General features: G+C 51.5%; 1 protein-coding gene across 2 annotated transcripts in view; it reads right to left on the reverse strand.

Moving 5' to 3' along the window:
* The window catches only part of LOC127586968 (neurexin-2-like), a 760879-nt gene that overhangs the window by 499409 nt on the left and 243679 nt on the right, over positions 1-17791 (reverse strand). For both annotated transcript variants that reach the window (XM_052045024.1, XM_052045023.1), the window contains 2 exons: positions 2961-3122; positions 67-505 (listed from right to left, as the gene is read on the reverse strand). In XM_052045024.1, the coding sequence (XP_051900984.1) occupies positions 67-505; positions 2961-3122 (601 nt within the window). The remainder of the gene's footprint in view (positions 1-66; positions 506-2960; positions 3123-17791) is intronic.

The raw sequence follows: 17791 nt of genomic DNA on the forward strand, positions 1-17791 counted from the left end.
ACAGTCTCCCCCACCACCACCTCCACTCACACAGCTTCCCCCAGAAGCAGGGCGATGGACTCCCACCTGAGCGGCCATCTCGCTGGAAGTCGACGTGACACCACTCTCCGTCATTGACCTTCTTGTTGGTGGCACGGACCTTGATGGCTCCCGAGCCCATGTCCAGCAGCAGGAAGAGGAACCCGTCCAGCAGCTCCATGGCAAAGTAGTCCACCTTCTGTAGCCGCTCACTCCGGCCCTCCTTCAGGTGCTGGGGCTTCCCGTGACTGAACAGCAAGAGCCCATTGGGTTCTGTGGTGCAGAAGTCAAAGGAGATGGAGCCCGTCTTCTTGGTGTTCCACTTGGGGAGGGAGATGAAGGCCTCCGGGGCCTCAAAGGTGACCGGATCCAAGGCCGCCACGTTCTCGCACTTGAAGAACAGGTCACCGTGCACTTTCATTTTGGAATCACCTTCCTTGGCCAAGCGCGAGAGCTCCAGTTTGAAGTCGTTGTTCTTGTAGACAACCTGTTAAAAACACAAGTGGTCAACAAGACCCTTCCCTCCTTGCCCACCACTCTCCCTGGGGCCAACTGATATTTGGGTAATGATTTTTCACAGAGATAGCAGTGGGTGCCCGGAATGCGCTGCCAGCGTGATGGAGGCAGATACGAGAGGGGTTTAAGAGGCTCTTATAGGCACAGCAATGTGCAGAGAATAGAGGGATATGGACATTGTGTAGGAGAAGGGATTAGTTTAGTTGGGCATTTGATGACTAGTTTAATTAGTTCAGCACAACATCGTGGACTGAAGGGCCTTTTCCTGTGCTGTACTATTCTGTGTTCTATGTTCTATTTTCTCCAAGTTTCCCCAAGTATGAATGATAGAGAAATGGGAGGGAAGGGTTAACATTTAGGAGGAAAGGGTTAGATAGATATTAGAGCAGGATAAAATGTTGGCACAACATTGTGGGCCGAAGGGCCTGTACTGTGCTGTAGTGTTCTTTGTTCTATATGGACATTGTGTAGGCAGAAAGAATCAGGCTTAATTAGTTTGGCACAACGTGGTGGGCTGAAGGGCCTGTACTGTGCTGTAGTGTATTTTGTTCTATATGGACATTACGTAGGCAGAAAGGATCAGGCTTAATTAGTTCGGCACAACGTGGTGGGCTGAAGGGCCTGTTCCTGTGCTGCACTGTTCTGTGTACCATGTTCCATTAACCATGTGCTGCCAATGTTTGACCCAAGATTCATTTTCAGGGAGAATGTTACCCAACCCCAACAATAGTAACCAATCCCCAACTGGCTCTTACATCACTAAGAGTCAACTGCACTGGCTCTAGGTCAGATATGGGGTAGACTGCTAGGGATTAAGGGAATCTAAGGACATGGGTGTTGTGAAGGAAGGTGGTGCTGGGGGTAGATCGGCCATGGTGGAGGTCTCTATCGGATGTAGGAAAGGCGGATTTCCTTCTTCAGCTGGGATTGTAGGACAGTCCAGGGTCTTCATGATGGGACCAGCTGTTTATTCCAGATGTTCAGTCCCCCATCTTCCCTGAGCTATAAGAAGAGGTTGGACAAAGCTGGGGTGTTTTCTCTGGAACATCGGAGGTTGGGGGGAGATCCGATAGAAGTTTATAAAATTATGAGAGGCATCGACAGGATAGACAATCAGAGTCTTTACCTCCAGGGTAGAAATGCATTTAGGGTGAGAGGGGAAAAGTTTAAAGTTGTTACACACAGAGAGCGGTGGGTGCCTGGAACGGGCTGCAAGCGGTGGGGGTGGAGGCAGATACGATAGACGGGTTTATGAGGCTCTTTGAGAGGCATTTGGATGAGCAGGGAATAGAGGGATATGGATCATGTGCAGGCAGAAGGGAATTAGTTCAGCACAGATGACTTTGTGGCCAAGTTTGCGGATGATACAAAGATAGGTGGAGGGGCAGGTAGTGCTGAGGAAGCAGGGAGTCTGCAGGAGGACTTGGACAGGTTGGGAGAATGGGCAAAGAAGTGGCAGATGGATACAGCGTTGGGAAGCGTACGGTCATGCACTTTGGTGGAAGGAATAAAGGCGTAGACTATTTTCTAAATGGGGAGAGAATTCAGAAATCAGAGGTGCAAGGGGACTTGAGAGTCCTAGTGCTGGATTCCCTAAAGGTTAACTTGCAGGTTGAGTCGACAGTAAGGAAGGCAAATGCAATGTCAGCATTCATTTCGAGAGGACTGGAATATAAAAGCAAGGATGTAATGCTGAGGCTTTATAAGGCGTTGGTCAGACCACATTTGGAGTATTGTGAGCAGTTTTGGCCCCATATCTAAGGAAGGATGTGCTGGTGTTGGAGAGGGTCCAGAGGAAGTTCACAAGAATGATCCTGGAGATGAAAGGGTTAATGTACGAGGAGCTTTTGATGTCTCTGGGCCTGTACTCGCTGGAGTTTAGAAGGATGGGGGGATCTCATTGAAACCTTCTGAATATTGAAAGGCCTGGATGGAGCGGACGTGGAGAGGACGTTTCCATCAGTGGGAGAGTCTAGGACTAGAGGGCCCAGCCTCAGAATAGAAGGATGTCCCTTTAGAACTGAGATAAGGAGGAATTTCTTTAGCCAGATGGCGTTGAATCTGTGGAATTCATTGCCACAGATGGCTGTGGAGGCCAAGTCATTGGGTGTATTTAAAGCGGAGGTTGTTAGGTTCTTGATTAGTGAGGGTGTCAAAGGTTACGGGGAGAAGGCAGGAGAATGGGGTTGAGAGGGAAAAATAAATCACCCATGATTGAATGGCGGAGCAGACTCGATGGGCCGAATGGCCTAATTCTGCTCCTATGTCTTATGGTCTTATGGTTAGACATGGTGGGCCGAAGGGCCTGTTCCTGTGCTTTTCTATGTTCTATGACTGCTTGTTAGCCCTCCAGTGGATGAGGAGACGAGGCAGGGGAGGGAGACATGCTGCCCAAACCCCATTCCTGATCCTCCGACCATACTCACATCCTTCAGACATCCCATGAAGTTGTTGCTGACAGGAGAGCCCGGGAGATCGGCCGTGCTCGGACTCCCACCGATGTAGAAGAAGTCGTCGGAGCCCAGCATGGTGTAGTCCTCCTGGGTGTATCCTGTGGTGGTCAGGATACCATCCACTGAAATTGTCACCTGCCGAAAACGTTCGGCGGTGGGGGAGGGAGAGCGAGGGGGGTGAGGGGGGAGGCAAAAGATGGGATAGAATCTGTTACCAACTGGCCCAACAACAATGCCCGGTACCCGGTGGGGATTGGGAGGGAGGTGCTGCCCATTTTCATGTCTGCTTTTACCCTAGTCAAGTCTCATTGCACACACTCACAACAACTGAGGAGAGGTAGACCACAGGATCTGATGGTTTGAAGGTTGCCCGATCCCATTGGGCACGACTAGTAAAAGCCCGCTACTTGGGAAAATAGCCAACATGATCAAGGACCCCTCCCACCCTGGACATTCTCTCTCCTCCCCGTTCCCATCAGGCAGAAGATACAAAAGCTTGAGGGCACGTACCCCCAGGCTCAGGGACAGTTTCTACCCCGCTGTTAGCAGACTATTGTACAACAAAGGTGGACTCTTGACCTCACAATCTACCTCATTATGGCCCTTGCACCTTATTGTCTGCCTGCACTGCACTTTCTCTGTAACGGTAACACTACTTTCTGCGTTCTGTTATTGTTTTCCCTTGTACTAGCTCGACGTACTTATGTTTTGGACTGATCTGTATGGATGGCACGCAAAACAAAAGCCTTTTGCTGTATCTTGGTTCGTGTGACAATAATAAACCAATTACTGGTCTGAATTCCCTCACCCCAATGGCTGTGGAAGCTGCTTTGGTAGGAGATTCTCCACCTTCATAATCTGCCTACCCTGCCTGTCTAACACCATTAGTGTGTCAGCCCCACTCCCGTGCCCAGCCTGATCACCGTGGGGATCTGTGGGATAAGGCCCCCAGCTGTGACGGCAGGTGTCGGACACTCCATCTGCACATCTGCCCACCCTACCCATCTGTTGCTGGTTGACCATCTGATAACCATCAGCTCAAGGCAAGCAACAACTTGGCACCAGATGTGCTCATTTCATCTCCCTGCGCAGCTGCTGCAAGTTCCGGAGCGGGGGATCCCTCAGCACATGGGACTGCAGAGCCGGGTCAGGACTTTTGCCCCATTTACCCACTCTTTCCCCCAGTCCTGTGGTCGACAAGAATCTCCCGATCCCAGCCCTTTGACCCTGGCCATTTTCAGGAGAAAGAGAGTCCAGAATCTGTCCTGCCCTCTGCCCGGAGAAGTGTCTCCTGAAACCCAGCCTCCAATTCCCAGCCTCTGCCCCTAGTCCCAGGCTCTGCCCCTGGTCCCAGAGTCCCTGACCAGCGGGAAGAGTGTCTCTCTGTCAACCCTCTCAGCCCCCCTCAGTATCCTGGAAACTTCAATCAGGTCACTCCCCCCTTCCCCCCGCCCCCATCCTGTGAAATTCCAGGGAAAGTGACCTCAGCTTGTGGGATCCTTCCTTGTAACTCACCCTTTGGTGTCCAGGAATCACTCTGGCTAACCTAAAGCAAAGCACTGCAGATGCCAGAAATCTGAAATAAAAACAGTGAATTCTGGAGATTCTCGGAGGGTCAGGCAGCTTCTGTGGAGAGGGGAGCAGGGTTAACATCTCTCTCCACTGAGGCTGCCTGACCCGATGAGAATTCTGTCCCTCTATCACCCTGGTCCACTGCTGCCTCCCCAAGGTCAATCTCTCCGTCTAGAAGTGGGTGCAGGGTCTTGCCCTAGCACCCCCAGCATAACCTCAGCCCCTTGTTCTCCGGCGCCCTGGACACAGAGGACAGCATTCTATGTGCAGGGTTTGCTGTATGCTTTGTTTGTCCATCCATCAAATGAGCCAAAGTGCGCTCCACTTCACCCAGAGTTGCAGCCAGCTTGAATTCCCAATGTTACGCTGGGCCAAGCTTGTGTATTCAGTCACCTCGCGTGCTGATGTGGTACGGGAAGAGATTCTGTATTGTCTCATGTACTTTTCCCTGCACGCTAGGCTTTTATTTCCCACTCCTATCCATACCTTTTTAAGGACTGTTGTTCATGGACACCAGGATCTTTTGGACCTCCAGACCTTCCAGAGTTTCACCCACCCTTCTCCAGCTCAGGTTGGACAACCTCTCATGGTTTTCCACAGTAATCAAGTTGCCACAGTTCTGCCCATTCCCTCCGTCACTTCGTGCCCCCCCCCACGAGGCTGCAGCCAGTGTGTGGTGCGGTTGGGTGAAAGGGGAAGGTGACAGTGTGGCAGAGGTTCCCAGCAGACATCTCCGTGGGGTTACTTGTGGTGACCAGCTGATGTGCAGCTTCAGACAGCAGGAGACCCCACCGACCATGTGTCCTGCACCAGTGGGGGCCCAGGGCTTTGGGGGAATGGGGAAGGAGGCTCTCCAGCTTCCAAATCACCGGACAGAAATACAGAACATTGGTTGGGCCACGGCTGGAGTGCTGCATCCAATTCTGTCCGCCACACCCTCAGAAGGATAACAAAGGTCTCGGAGAGGGTATGGAGGACAAGTTCTGGGATGGTTCTGGGGAAGAGGGGTTCCATCTCCAGGGTTAGACTGGAGAGGTTGGCTGTTCCCATTGAGCAGAGGTTGGGAGGAGATGCCATGGACAAGACCAGGACCGGGCAAAGGTCTGAAGTGTTTTCCCCAGTGATCCGAGGAGGGACATGAGGCAAACCTCTTTACACGGAGCAGGGTGAGGGTCTGTAACTCCCTGCCTGTTGGTCCAGTGGTGGGAGCAGAGCCAACCAGGGCCTTCCGAAGGAATTGGATGGGCACGGGGGAGGGAATCGATTGCAGAGCTGTGGGGGAATGGGGAGCTGGACTCGATGGGCCGTGTGCCCTCTTGTTATGCTGGAGTACCTCCACCATTTGACAACAGTGACACCTGGAAACAGCCGGGCTCACTGAACCATATTTACAACACTGGAGGAACCCATTCTGCCCATTGTGCCTGTGCTAGTCACCAGCTCAGTCCCACCTCCCAGCACTGGGTCTGTAGCCATGAAGGGCTTAGCTCATTGAGTCCACTGCCAGGGGCTGCATCAATGTGGGGAGGGTCTCTACGTCTCCCACCCTCTCTGGCAGTGAGTCCCAGACCCCACCATCCTCATGGAGAGAACACCTTCCAATTCCTTTAAACCCCCCTCCCCCCCCACCCCAGTTATTGACCCCTCTGCAAGGGATGGTCAGAACCACCTCCCCCAACTCACCCACCTCCTAACAGGTTGCTCCAGCCCAACACAAACCAGGGTTAACTCTGAGGATGTGAATGAAAATGGACACAAAAGCAAACCGTCCATAACATCCTGGGTCACCGGTGAATCTCACTGCCAAGGTGTGCTCACAAAGAAAACTATCCCAGTGGGACCTGACTCCAACTCTGCACCCAATCCTCACACCCCTGGGACCAGGAAGTGACATCCCCATAGCCACGGAGACCAACCAGTCTGCCACTGTCACTTTGGGTAGCCACAGGCATCTTTCCTCGAACAGGTGGTTCGCTGATAGAAGGTACAGTGTCAGTCACCACTGAAGGGGGCTTCCACGGAGAACAGGCCATTCTGCCCATCCCAGTCCATGATGGACCACTTCAATCTTGGGCAGCCACTCCTGCCCAAGATGTCTTCCCTGAACCCTGTGAATCCATAAGGATAACCCATTCTACTTCTCTCTCACAATTCCTCTTCCGTTCCTCACTCCCATCCTCCACCACCTGTCTCCCACCCTCCCTCACACCTCCCCTCCAGCTCTCTCTCCCTCCCTCACCCATCCTTTCTCTGCAACAGTTTTATCCTTCAGTCCTGCTGTTCATTCACTCGTTTCTCTCTCCACAGGTGCTGCCTGACCTAAGTGCACCGATGTTCACAGTTCCCTTGCTAACATTAATCACTACCATTGCTGACAATATCCTCTCCCTCTCTCACCTGTCCCCTCACAGATGATCATCATACCCATCCCAGTAGGGTAACCCTCTCCTTCTCTCCCCACACCCCGGAACTATCCTCTCTCACACATGCCCAACAACTTCCCTTCGATACCTTCGACACTTATCTGCACTTGGGGCAATTTACAGCAGCCCGTTACCCTGTGGGGTGTGAACACGCCTCTCAGGAAGCAGCTGCTCTGGCTCCTCGTTTGGTTGCTGGGTGTAGAAACAGGCCCCTGAGATCCTAACACCTCTACTGCTTGTCCCTCTTCAAGCCATCAGACCCCATGCAGTGTGGCTCTCGTCTGTTGGCACCGGGCTGGAAGGGAAATTCTTGCTTTCCAGCCACTGTTAATGTGAGTGTTAGTTGAGGGGCTGCAAGGGGTGAAATCAGAACCAGTGTCACTCAGTAATGGGCAATGTGGATATTCTCCTCGCAAGGTCTACGTGATGTCCACCTGAATACAGTGAACCCTGCCTGTCACCTCAGGTGTTCCCTGAATGTACGATGGGCCCTGCCTCTTCCACTTTGAACAGTAGACCACACACACAAGGTTAAATGCAGAATTGACTCTCCATTGAACATGCCCAGTGCAGTACATGTCCCACATTGAGCTCTACGGCTGGTGCATTGTTCAAAGCAGGCAGCAGATGCAAATTCCTTCCTCCAATTTCCAACTCATCTCCTGACCTGTCTGTCAATCATCAGCGCTCCAATCAATACCTCAGGAACTGAGGGCGATGGGGAATTGGTGCAGGAGAGGAGTTGAGCTCAGCCATGGTCATACTGAATGGTGGAGCAGGTTTGAGGGGCCAAGTGGCTTACGCCTGCTCCTGTTGTCTTGGGTTCAGTATGCAGGTTCAGCCGAGGGCTACCCAACTAGCCCCTTTCACAAACTCTCTGTCCCAGATTCAGCTGCCTCAGAGCCCATTCCCGATCGAGCGATCCCGCACGGAGCCCAGTCCCCACCATGGAGAATCACCCCATCCATTCAGGAGACAAACTTTGGTCTCCTTCCGACGATGTACCTCAAACCACCCTCCAAGGAGTGACACTGACCTACTATAAGGATAAGTTTCCTTCCCTGGAGCACATTAACAAACCTGACAGCATTCTACAACAATCCAACGTCTTCAAAGTCTTCATTACCGACTTGATCCTTATTTATTTAAATTCCCCCAGCTGCCACGATGAGACTTGAACCTCACACCTCCTGATTATCAGCCCAGGTTCTGGGCCACCAGTCCAGCTATCTGACCTACCTGAGACCTGCTGCCTCAAACATTATCCTTTGGATATATCACCCCAGCCCTATCACTGCAGCAGAAAGTTCTGTGTGTTAGAAGTTGGCACCTTCTCTCTGTGGTAAGACCAAGGCGACACAGTGGGAAGTCTCCATACAATCAAGACCACATTTTGTGCCTGCTGGGAAATCCGAACTCCCACAAAATTCCCATCTAGTCTTTTCACAGAATTTGGAGACTGATGCATTTCCAGTTTCCGGTTGGGACCAGTGCCGTAGGAATCCCGTGATCGGAAACCTATCCGGGAGCAGTTCTGTGGAACTGTGGCTCCAATGAGATGTGAAAGTTGGACATCGGGGCTAACAACCCACCGACCTGTGGAAAAGCTCCCCATGGGAAATGTTAAATTATCTCCATAGAGTGCACTCCAAAGGCCATTGACTGGAAACCTTGACATAGAGTCATACTGCACGGAAACAGGCCCTTCGGCCCACCCAGTCCGTGCCGACCATCAACCACCCATTTGCACTGATCTATTTTACTCTCCCCTCATTCCCACCAACCACCCCCCCCCCCAACCCCCAGATTCTACCCCTCACCTAGACACTGGGGACAATTTATAGCAGCCAATTAACCCACCGACCCCGGACGTCATTGGGATGTGGGAGGAAACTGGAGCATCTATTCAGTCACAGGGAGAATGTGTAAGCTCCACACAGACAGCACTAGAGGTCGGGATTGAACCTGGGTCTCTGGTGGCTGTGCGGAAGCAGCATTACCCGCTGCACCATGGTGCTTGGGAATGCAAAAGGTGTTGAATTTAGGACCTGGGTCCTTTGACATGAGGATCATTGACAGAGAGGGCCTCCCAGTTACAACCCGCACAGTGCTGCTGAACTCTCGGGCATTCCCAAGCCTGGTGGTAGGATCTCCAACATGGAGTCATCACGGACAGGTGTCCAGTCAGCAGAACGGAGCCGGATTTACATTCACCTCGGGTGGGATTCCTAACTTCCATTACAGGGTGTCCCAGAATCCATTGCCCCTCCTTACTTGTTCCTCAAACTGATGCCTCAATGGGGCCACTTCAGAGGGTTGCTAAGAGTCTGTGAGTCTCTCCCCCTTTGTACCTCCTGGGAATTCCCACAAAATTCCAATTCAAGAAATTTGGAAGGAGGCATCTTTCCAGATCCAAGGATTGGCTCAGCTAAAGAACCAGCAGGAACAATTCCTTGGGAATACTGAGTACGGCGGCAAACTTCCTCGCCTGACGCCATTTTGACAATCCAACATCTTCACAACCAACTCAATCCTTATTTATTTAAATTCCCCCAGCTGCCAAGCTTCAAACTCACACCTCCCAGGTTCTGATCTTCCTGCTACTTTTCCTGAGAGAACACCATTGCCCTCAAACCACTCAGCAAGCCAAATGTACTGGAGAACTATCCGCCAGTGGTTTGAAGTAACCATCTGAGTGTCATCACCCTGTCTGAACAACAACCTTTGTAAAATATTTGCTTTGTTATCCCTTGACAGTATCTGACACTATCAAGTGTGGGGAACAAATTTTTGTCACGTTGATCTAAGTCTTAAGTCAGTTCTCTCCCTTGATCATATCTGATTAGATGCATCTTTGCAAGGCTCCTTGCATGATCTTTTCAGAAATTACCACTGCCAGCCCATCACCTAAAAGACAAAATAAGGCTGTTATCAGCACAAGTTTTGGGAACCACATCCATGTATATATTTTTAAATTTCCTGGTCCTCATTTGTTTGTTTGAGATCTACTTTGAGGAATTATTATTAGATAATGTACAGTGCAAAGATAATGCAAATACAGGAGATCTGAAATAAAACAGAAAATGCTGGAAACACTCAGCAGGTCAGGCAGCGTCTGTGGAGAGGAACAGAGTTAATGTTTCAGGTCAATGATATAAACCAATCTTTGTTTCTCTTTCTTGCTGTCTGTCCCACAAAGTGATTCCAGCATTATTTTGTTGTTCTCAGGTTAGATTCATTGTACTGGGGACAGTCAAACTAGTTTGTGTTTGAACAGCAAGCTCGGGGAATAATCCAAGGACAAACACATCGCCCGTCTGATTCACTGGTTCTGATTTTTGATCCTCGCAGGAGAATATTAGTGGCAAGAGTCTCAAAGTAAAAAAAATTAAATAATCATCAGACACAAAAATGGCATTTGTCATTACCACAGTCTTGTTAATTGTATTAGTAGTAAGGGCAACTGGTTCAAGAATGCATTCCAAGGTAACCCACCAGTGGTTGTAGCCCATGCAAGGAATGGCTTCACAAGCCCTCCAGAGCCAACGCTCACTCATCCAGCCTTTGAAACAGCATGCACAGCCTCATGCAGTGGGAAAAATAAAATAACACAAAACACAGAAAGTGACGATTTCATTTTTAAAGAGGAGATTGCAAGGATTGATTCCCTCACTCACTGACACTGCTGTCCAGCTGTTAGACCTATGCACCAATTTCAGCGGCACTCTCGATCATTTGCGTGCACCTGGACAGGTGACTGACTCCCTGTGCTCTGCAGCTTCTCACTGTACAGGTAGGATGTGGGACAGGGGACATGTGTGAGGGGGGAAGAGGTCTGCCTCTGCAGGAGACAGGTGCGCACCTGTACCTGCGGGTGGTGTGTGCAATGTTCAAGACCTGCATGCGCGCACACACACGCGTGCACCGACCCACTCCTTGCCACCAAGGTGGCCGGACTCTGGGTGATGCTGTGGAACTTTCGGCCCCAGAGAGCGAGTCCTGTCCTCACTAATCCACTGACCTCACAGAACGGCCTAACTCGAAGCCCGTCCAGAAAAATTAACAGAATCAGCCGGTGCGGATTTTCAGTGTCGGCTGAGAGGGACACCGGACTTCAACCAGGCTGGAGGACACAAACCTCCCTGACCCTGACTGGGGCTTTGAGGAGAGCTTCTGCGAGTTGGCCATTCAATTTCTTGTCCCCTTCCGGGATACCTGGACCACACGTCAAACCAGCGACGATCTGTCTCTCCTTGCCTCGGAGCGTGGGTTAGTTGGGATATGTTGACTGACTTGCCTGGAGAACTGGTTTCTCTCAAGTATTTTCCATCCAGTAGTCAGAAGCACCATCAACCCCGTTCAGTAAGCGACCCTGCTCAGAATTAACAGCTCTCAAGACACAAACTCCCAGAGAAAGAGCGATTAAATTGTGCTCCCTTATTTAGAAGTTTCAGCCATTCACTCACTGCCCTGTGCCATGGGAATACCGGAGGCCATTTGCTTTATGATGCTTTATATCACCTTGTACCTTGGAAAAGGCCAGATTGACACCAGCAAATCAGATTATCAACCAGATTTGATCTCCAAGATGTAGAGGGATGAATGTGCTCCCTGGACACCTATGAATTGGCAATGACTAATAACCACAATTATGCAAAAGGGCTCTGTTTTTACAGTCTGCTATTATTTAACAATGATTCGTTCAAGCAGAAGAGACAACTATGATCTGTTTTCCAACCATCACCCATTGGGCCCTGGAGTAACTCAATTACAACAAATGTATCTCCGTTAAATTAAATCATATTGCACAGTTCCAGGGGAGACGAGGTAACGAAGGGCAGCTGAATGTGTGTCAGAATACTTAATACTTCTGCAGTGACAGCAGTTGGAACTGTGTGTGTGTGTGTGTGTGTGTGTGTGTGTGTGTGTGTGTGTGTGTGTGTGTGTGTCTGCCTCTGTGTGTCTGTGTATGTCTGTCTGTGAGTGTGTGTCTGTCTCTGTGTGTGTATCTGTGTATGTGTATCTGCCTCTGTGTGTGAGTGTGTGCGTCTGTGTGTGTGTATGCATCTGTGTATGCGTGTGTGTATGCATGTGTGTGCATCTGTGTGTGTGTGTAGGCGTGTGTGCGTGCATGTATGTGTGTGTGGAGGCGGGTGTTGCTTCCGATGAACACCTTTGATAGCACCTCCCAGATCTGTGACCTCTATCACCAAGGGCAGCGGGCGCAGGGGAACACCACCACCTGCAGGCACATCCCATCCTGACCTGGGAACTCCGTTCCTTCATGAGTGAGTGGAAGTGGGGAGTGGGTGTCAAGCGACGAGGGACGAGCTCGGTCACTTTGGCCAGTGAGGAGGACATTCCATAATGCAGCAACTCAATGCTGGTCAGCGGAGTAGGTGGCTGGAAAAGGAAGGCCTGAGACCATCAAGTTTGCACAGCCTTGGAATGTCTCCGAGTGCTTCCCAGGCAGCGAGGTGCTAGTGAACTGTTGGGAGGCAGGAAACACAGTAGGAGAGCTTTCCCTTGATGGGGCATCGGCGTGGCAGAACAAGACGCTCCCAGCTGGCTGTCTCACCTCCCCATGCCTCTCCTGGATTCGTGAGCTATCCTTCTTGTGTACAGATGCTTCATCGTCCCTGGGTCGAAATCCTGGAACTCCCTCCACGAGTCATCAGCCGTCCAAGAAGGCAGTTCACCACCCACCAAAGTCCAAGCCCACATCACCGCAGATCCACAAATCCATTAACTGAATGAGTCCCTTAAATGTGGAGCTCCCTACTCCTTGTCTTCCTGCAAACCCTAAGAGCCTGTGAGCTGTTGTATTCTCCAGTAAACTTCACTTGAAGCTGCAGCAACAATATCTGCTTAAGGAACTCAGCGGGTCAAGCAGCATCTGTGGGGGGAGAGGAATTGTCGATGTTTTAGGTCGAGAGCACTGCGCCTTACTAGTGTGCAAGTTGACAGGATTTCCACTCGGAGTTTCTGCCCTCTTTGGCATTGGTTTAAGGAACAACTCTGGCTGGAAGCTTGCCAATTAATCACTTTGGTGACTTCCCACTCACTGGGTCCCATTTGTGGGTCTGAGGCAGAGTCAAACGTCGCCTGTCTTGAGATGCTCCTTTCACACATAAAAATCTCCTGAACTTGCAAACAAGCTCAATGTCACCAACAAATTCAGTTAGTCCATGGATTTCTGTTTTGGATAAAAGTGCTTTCTTGGGGGTAAACCCAATTTCAAACTGCCCCAAGTTCACACATTGAGGAGAATATTTCGATGTAAAAAAATTGTTTCACGAAGCTCTGATCCATGATAAATGTATAATCAAGGGGACCTGAACATCAAATGGTATCAGAAAACAAATGTGCTCTGAACCCCGTTTGCTCCTGGGTCATCAATTCCATGTGGCAGAAACACATTTCCCTTCTAATCACCAGTTCTTAACTTTCTTTTGTCATGATTTATGTTACAACCTCTTAAACCACACACCTTATTTCTGAAGAACTTTCTCCCAGCGCAGCTGTTCTGATGTCAGTCTGGTGGTTTGCATGAATCTTCCTTGGACAGTCCTCTGGGACTGAGTATGAATCGGTTTCACTCTGGTTTTGTGGGTTCTGAGGGAGTGCTGAGCAGCCAGAGTAGCTGTTCTTTGGGTGAAACACCAAACCAAGGCTTTGTTGGATGGGTGTTGTTTCAGAGTGAGAGTGGAGCAATTTTCCCCCTTGACCTGGGCCAATATTCCCCCCCCCCTCAGGCAGTCCCCGTGGGTCGAGGGGGACTTGCTCCCACCCTGGGTCTGTGGGTCCTGAGGTGACTGATGAGGCCGATGTGGGGTCCACGGGCGGGGCAGGCGGTGTCTGACAGGCTGTGTGGGCAATGTGTGAGGGGGTGCGCTCCTTCCGCCACTTACACAGGGTCTCTGTGAGCTCCCGGTGCACGGGCTCCAGGTTCTCAATCCCATCCCCAACGTTCCTTCTCCATGGTGAGCGGTGGTGGGACAGAGATCCCCAGGGATCGGTGGGGACGGGGCATTTCTTCACGGAGGCTTCAAGCATGTCCTTGAACCTTGCTCTTTGCCCGCCCCGGTGACAGAGCTCGGGACAGAGGGTCTGCTCTGGTGTCTGGGGGGGTGGTGGGGTGGGGAGTGAGGGGGGAGGGGGAGTGATGTGTCCTACCCAGTGCAGTTGACGGGATGTGACCAGGGTCTCAGTGTTGGGGAGGTCAGTCCGGGACAGGTCACTGATGTTGGTTCACGTCCCTCCAGGGAATCTGGAAGTTGTGTTGAGCTGGAGTTGGGGGGTGGAATCTCTCCACTGCCCTAAGTTTGCTTTAATACCACCCCCCTGAAGGTGTCGAATGCAGCTTTGGAACTGATGACTGTTTGCAGCTTGGTCACTGTCATTTCCCAGGCGACTTTGCATTTGTATTGTGTCCAAGATCCCAAGGTGCTCAGCTGAGCCTGGCCTGGGTGAGGAGGGACAGGGGCAGGTGACGCAAGGTTTGGTCTAAGGAGGAGGGATGGAGTGAGGTTTGGAGAGAGGATTCCCAAACTTGGGGCTCGGGCAGCTGGAGGAGGGGAAAAAGTGAGGAACTCCTTGTGAGGGTAGTCGGGGAAGAGGCCACAGAGGGATACAAAGATGGGAGAACTGGATGCGGACCAGGGGAGCTCAGCGGGAACATGAGCAGAGACTCCTTTCATGGTGTTGACTGAAGGTTCGGCAATGGACATTTGGACGTTTGTCCTTCTTCAAAGCCAACGTTGTGTGTGCATTGGAGAAACCCAGATGGCCCCATCCTTCCTCTGCAGACTTCCTGGTGAAGTTGAAGGGAGTTCTGGGATCCAGACCCAGCGATGATGAAGGAACAGTGATAGATTTCCCAGATGGAATGATGCACGACAGTGAGGAACCTGCAGACGGTGGTGTTCCCCGGCACTTGCTTCACACTGGTTGAGGTCACAGGTTTGGGAGGTACCGTTGCAGTCGCCTTGACAGTTTCCTGGCTGCTTTTGACTCTGTTCATGCAGGTATCAAGAGGTACAGAGGAGAGCACGGGAACATGGTATTGAGATAGAGAATGAGCCACGATTGGTGTAGCAGACTTGAAGGGCCGAATGGCCTCCTCCTGCTCCTAATTGCTACATCTCTGTGTTTCATTTTGCAGGAAAGCCAGTGGTTCCTGCCTTCATCTCCTTGAAAGAACGCAGAACATAGAACAGGACAGCACAGGAACAGGCCCTTCAGCCCACCACGTCTGTGCTTACCATGATGCCAAATTAAACTAATCCTATATCCCTCCATTCTCTGCACATTCATGTGTCCATCTAACAGCCTCTCAAATGCCTCTATCATATCTAGTTTCTGATTCCCTTTTCCAAAGGAAAAAGTTTGTGCTCATTCACCCTATCAATGCCCCTCATGATTTTATACACCTCAATAAGGTCACCCCACATTCTCCTACATTCCAAGGAATAGAGTCCCAACCTGCCCGACCTCTCCCTCAAGTCCTGGCAACATCCTCGTAAATCTCCTCTGCACTCCCTCCATCTTAGTGACGTCTTTCCTATAGCAGGGTGACCAAAACTGTCCCGTTAACCTTCCCCGCTCCGAGGAGAACAGCCCTTAGCCCCTCTGGTCTCCCCACCACCCTGACTGTATTCCCCCACCCTCAGGACCCTCCACACCATCCCCAAGGGGAGAGGCAGGGGGTAAGGGGGGGAATTCCAGAGCTGGGGGCCCAGGCAGCTGAAGGCAGGGTCACCAGTGGTGCAGCGATGGGAATCGGGGGATGAGTGAGGGGCTGGAATGGGAGGAGTGCAGAGACCTCGGAGAAGTGTGGGGTTGGGGCAAGATGCAGAGACAGAGGGGGAGAGGTCACAGAGGGACACCGTGATATTAATGTTAAATGCAGTGCATTGCAAGTGACAAGGTGTACGTCTCACTCAGAGCCTGCCAGGAAGTTTACCAATTCATCAAATGCAGATGAAGACAAACACAGATCTGGGAGACAGTCCTGACTGACCTCTCAAACCCAATCATCCTCACCATTCCCTGTTCCTGGCCATGCTTCAGAGTGATACGAGGTCCATTCAACCGCTCTACCAGGAACACTCCCATCACACCACTTCACCCGACCCTCCACCTCTTTGATAACTTCATTGAACCAGAGAGGTTCAGCAAGATCCCAGATGGAATGGAGGAAGAACCATTGGAGACAGTGATCATGGCAACGTCAGGGGTGAAAGTCAGTCAGACCTGATGGAAGTTTATAAGATTATGAGGGGCATAGATAGTGTAGGCAGCTGGTATCTTTTCCCCAGGGTTGAAGTGTTTAATACTAGAGGCATGCATTTCAGGTGAGAGGGGGAAAGTTTAAAGGAGATGTGTGGGGCAAGTTCTCTTTACACAGAGAGCGGTGGGTGCCTGGAACGGGCTGCCAGAGGTGGTGGTGGAGGCAGATATGACAGAGGGGTTTAAGAGGCTCTTAGATAGGCACGTGGATGTGCAGAGAAGGGAGGGATGTGGACATTGTGCAGGCAGAAGGGATTAGTTTAATCAGGTGTCATTAGTTTAATTAGTTGGCACAACACTGTGGGCCGAAGGGCCTGTTCCTGTGCTGCACTGTTCTATGTTCCAATGTTCTATGAAGACCTGGCCTGATGTTTGAGCAACATCTGGTAGCCCACACTCCAGATGTTGAAGGCAGCCCTGGCACAGATGTCACTGGTCAGGCACAGACACTGCCCCAAAACATTTCGGGGCCTACCTCCAATGACCAGAACTTCGGTGTCTCCAGAATCTGGAACGCAGCTCACTGCTGCTTGGACTGATGTGGTAACTCACACGGTGCATGGTCTGTCCAGAGGAACACCACACAGTCCCCGTGCCCATCCCCAATCCATCTCAGGCTAAAGGAAAGGGGGCAGTCCCTCGACACCTCCACATCGGATCAATCCAACCCTCCCCAAAACACTGCTGCCCTGTGTCCCAACTCACACCGACCCTTGTTCACCCTCCAACCCAGTCACTACTGACCCACACCAGTTCTTCATACGGCAGTGCCCCAGCATTTAACCCTTCACCTTCAGTTTTCAAATCTGTCCATGTGACCCCCTCCAGCCCCTACACCCCTGCCCGTCTCCGTAACCCCCTCTGACCCCTACACCCCTGCCCGTCTCCGTAACCCCCTCTGACCCCTACACCCCTGCCCGTCTCCGTAACCCCCTCTGACCCCTACACCCCTCCCCGTCTCCGTAGCCCCCTCCAGCCCCTACACCTCTCCCCATCTCCATAACACCCTCCGGCCCCTACACCCCTCCCTGTCTCCATAACACCCTCCGGCCCCTACACCCCTCCCTGTCTCCATAACATCCTCCGGCCCCTCCACCCCTCCCCATCTCCGTAACCCCTTCTGGCCCCTCCACCCCTCCCCATCTCCGTAACCCCTTCTGGCCCCTCCACCCCTCCCCATCCCTGTGACCCACTCCGGCCCCAGTATGAGGCTGCGTGCATGTATGTGTGCGTGTGTATGCAGATGCACATTTTGATGTGTGTGTGTGTGTGTGTGTGTGTGTGTGTGTGTGTGTGTGTGTGTGTGTGTGTGTGTGTGTGTGTGTGTGTGTGTGTGTGTGTGCAGGTCTGTGCATTTGTGTGCCCGTGTTTGTGCACACACTCGTGTGTTTGTATGTGTGCCTGTGGGTCTGAGCCTGTGGGTGTGGCATCTGTGTGCGAGACGTGTTTGAGTGCATGCACATGTTGCGTGTGACACATCTGTACCTTTTCCTTCCCTTCCACGTCATTCCAAGCGCA

This window comes from Pristis pectinata, chromosome 38 (genome assembly GCF_009764475.1).
Source record: "Pristis pectinata isolate sPriPec2 chromosome 38, sPriPec2.1.pri, whole genome shotgun sequence".
Classification (NCBI taxonomy): domain Eukaryota; kingdom Metazoa; phylum Chordata; class Chondrichthyes; order Rhinopristiformes; family Pristidae; genus Pristis; species Pristis pectinata.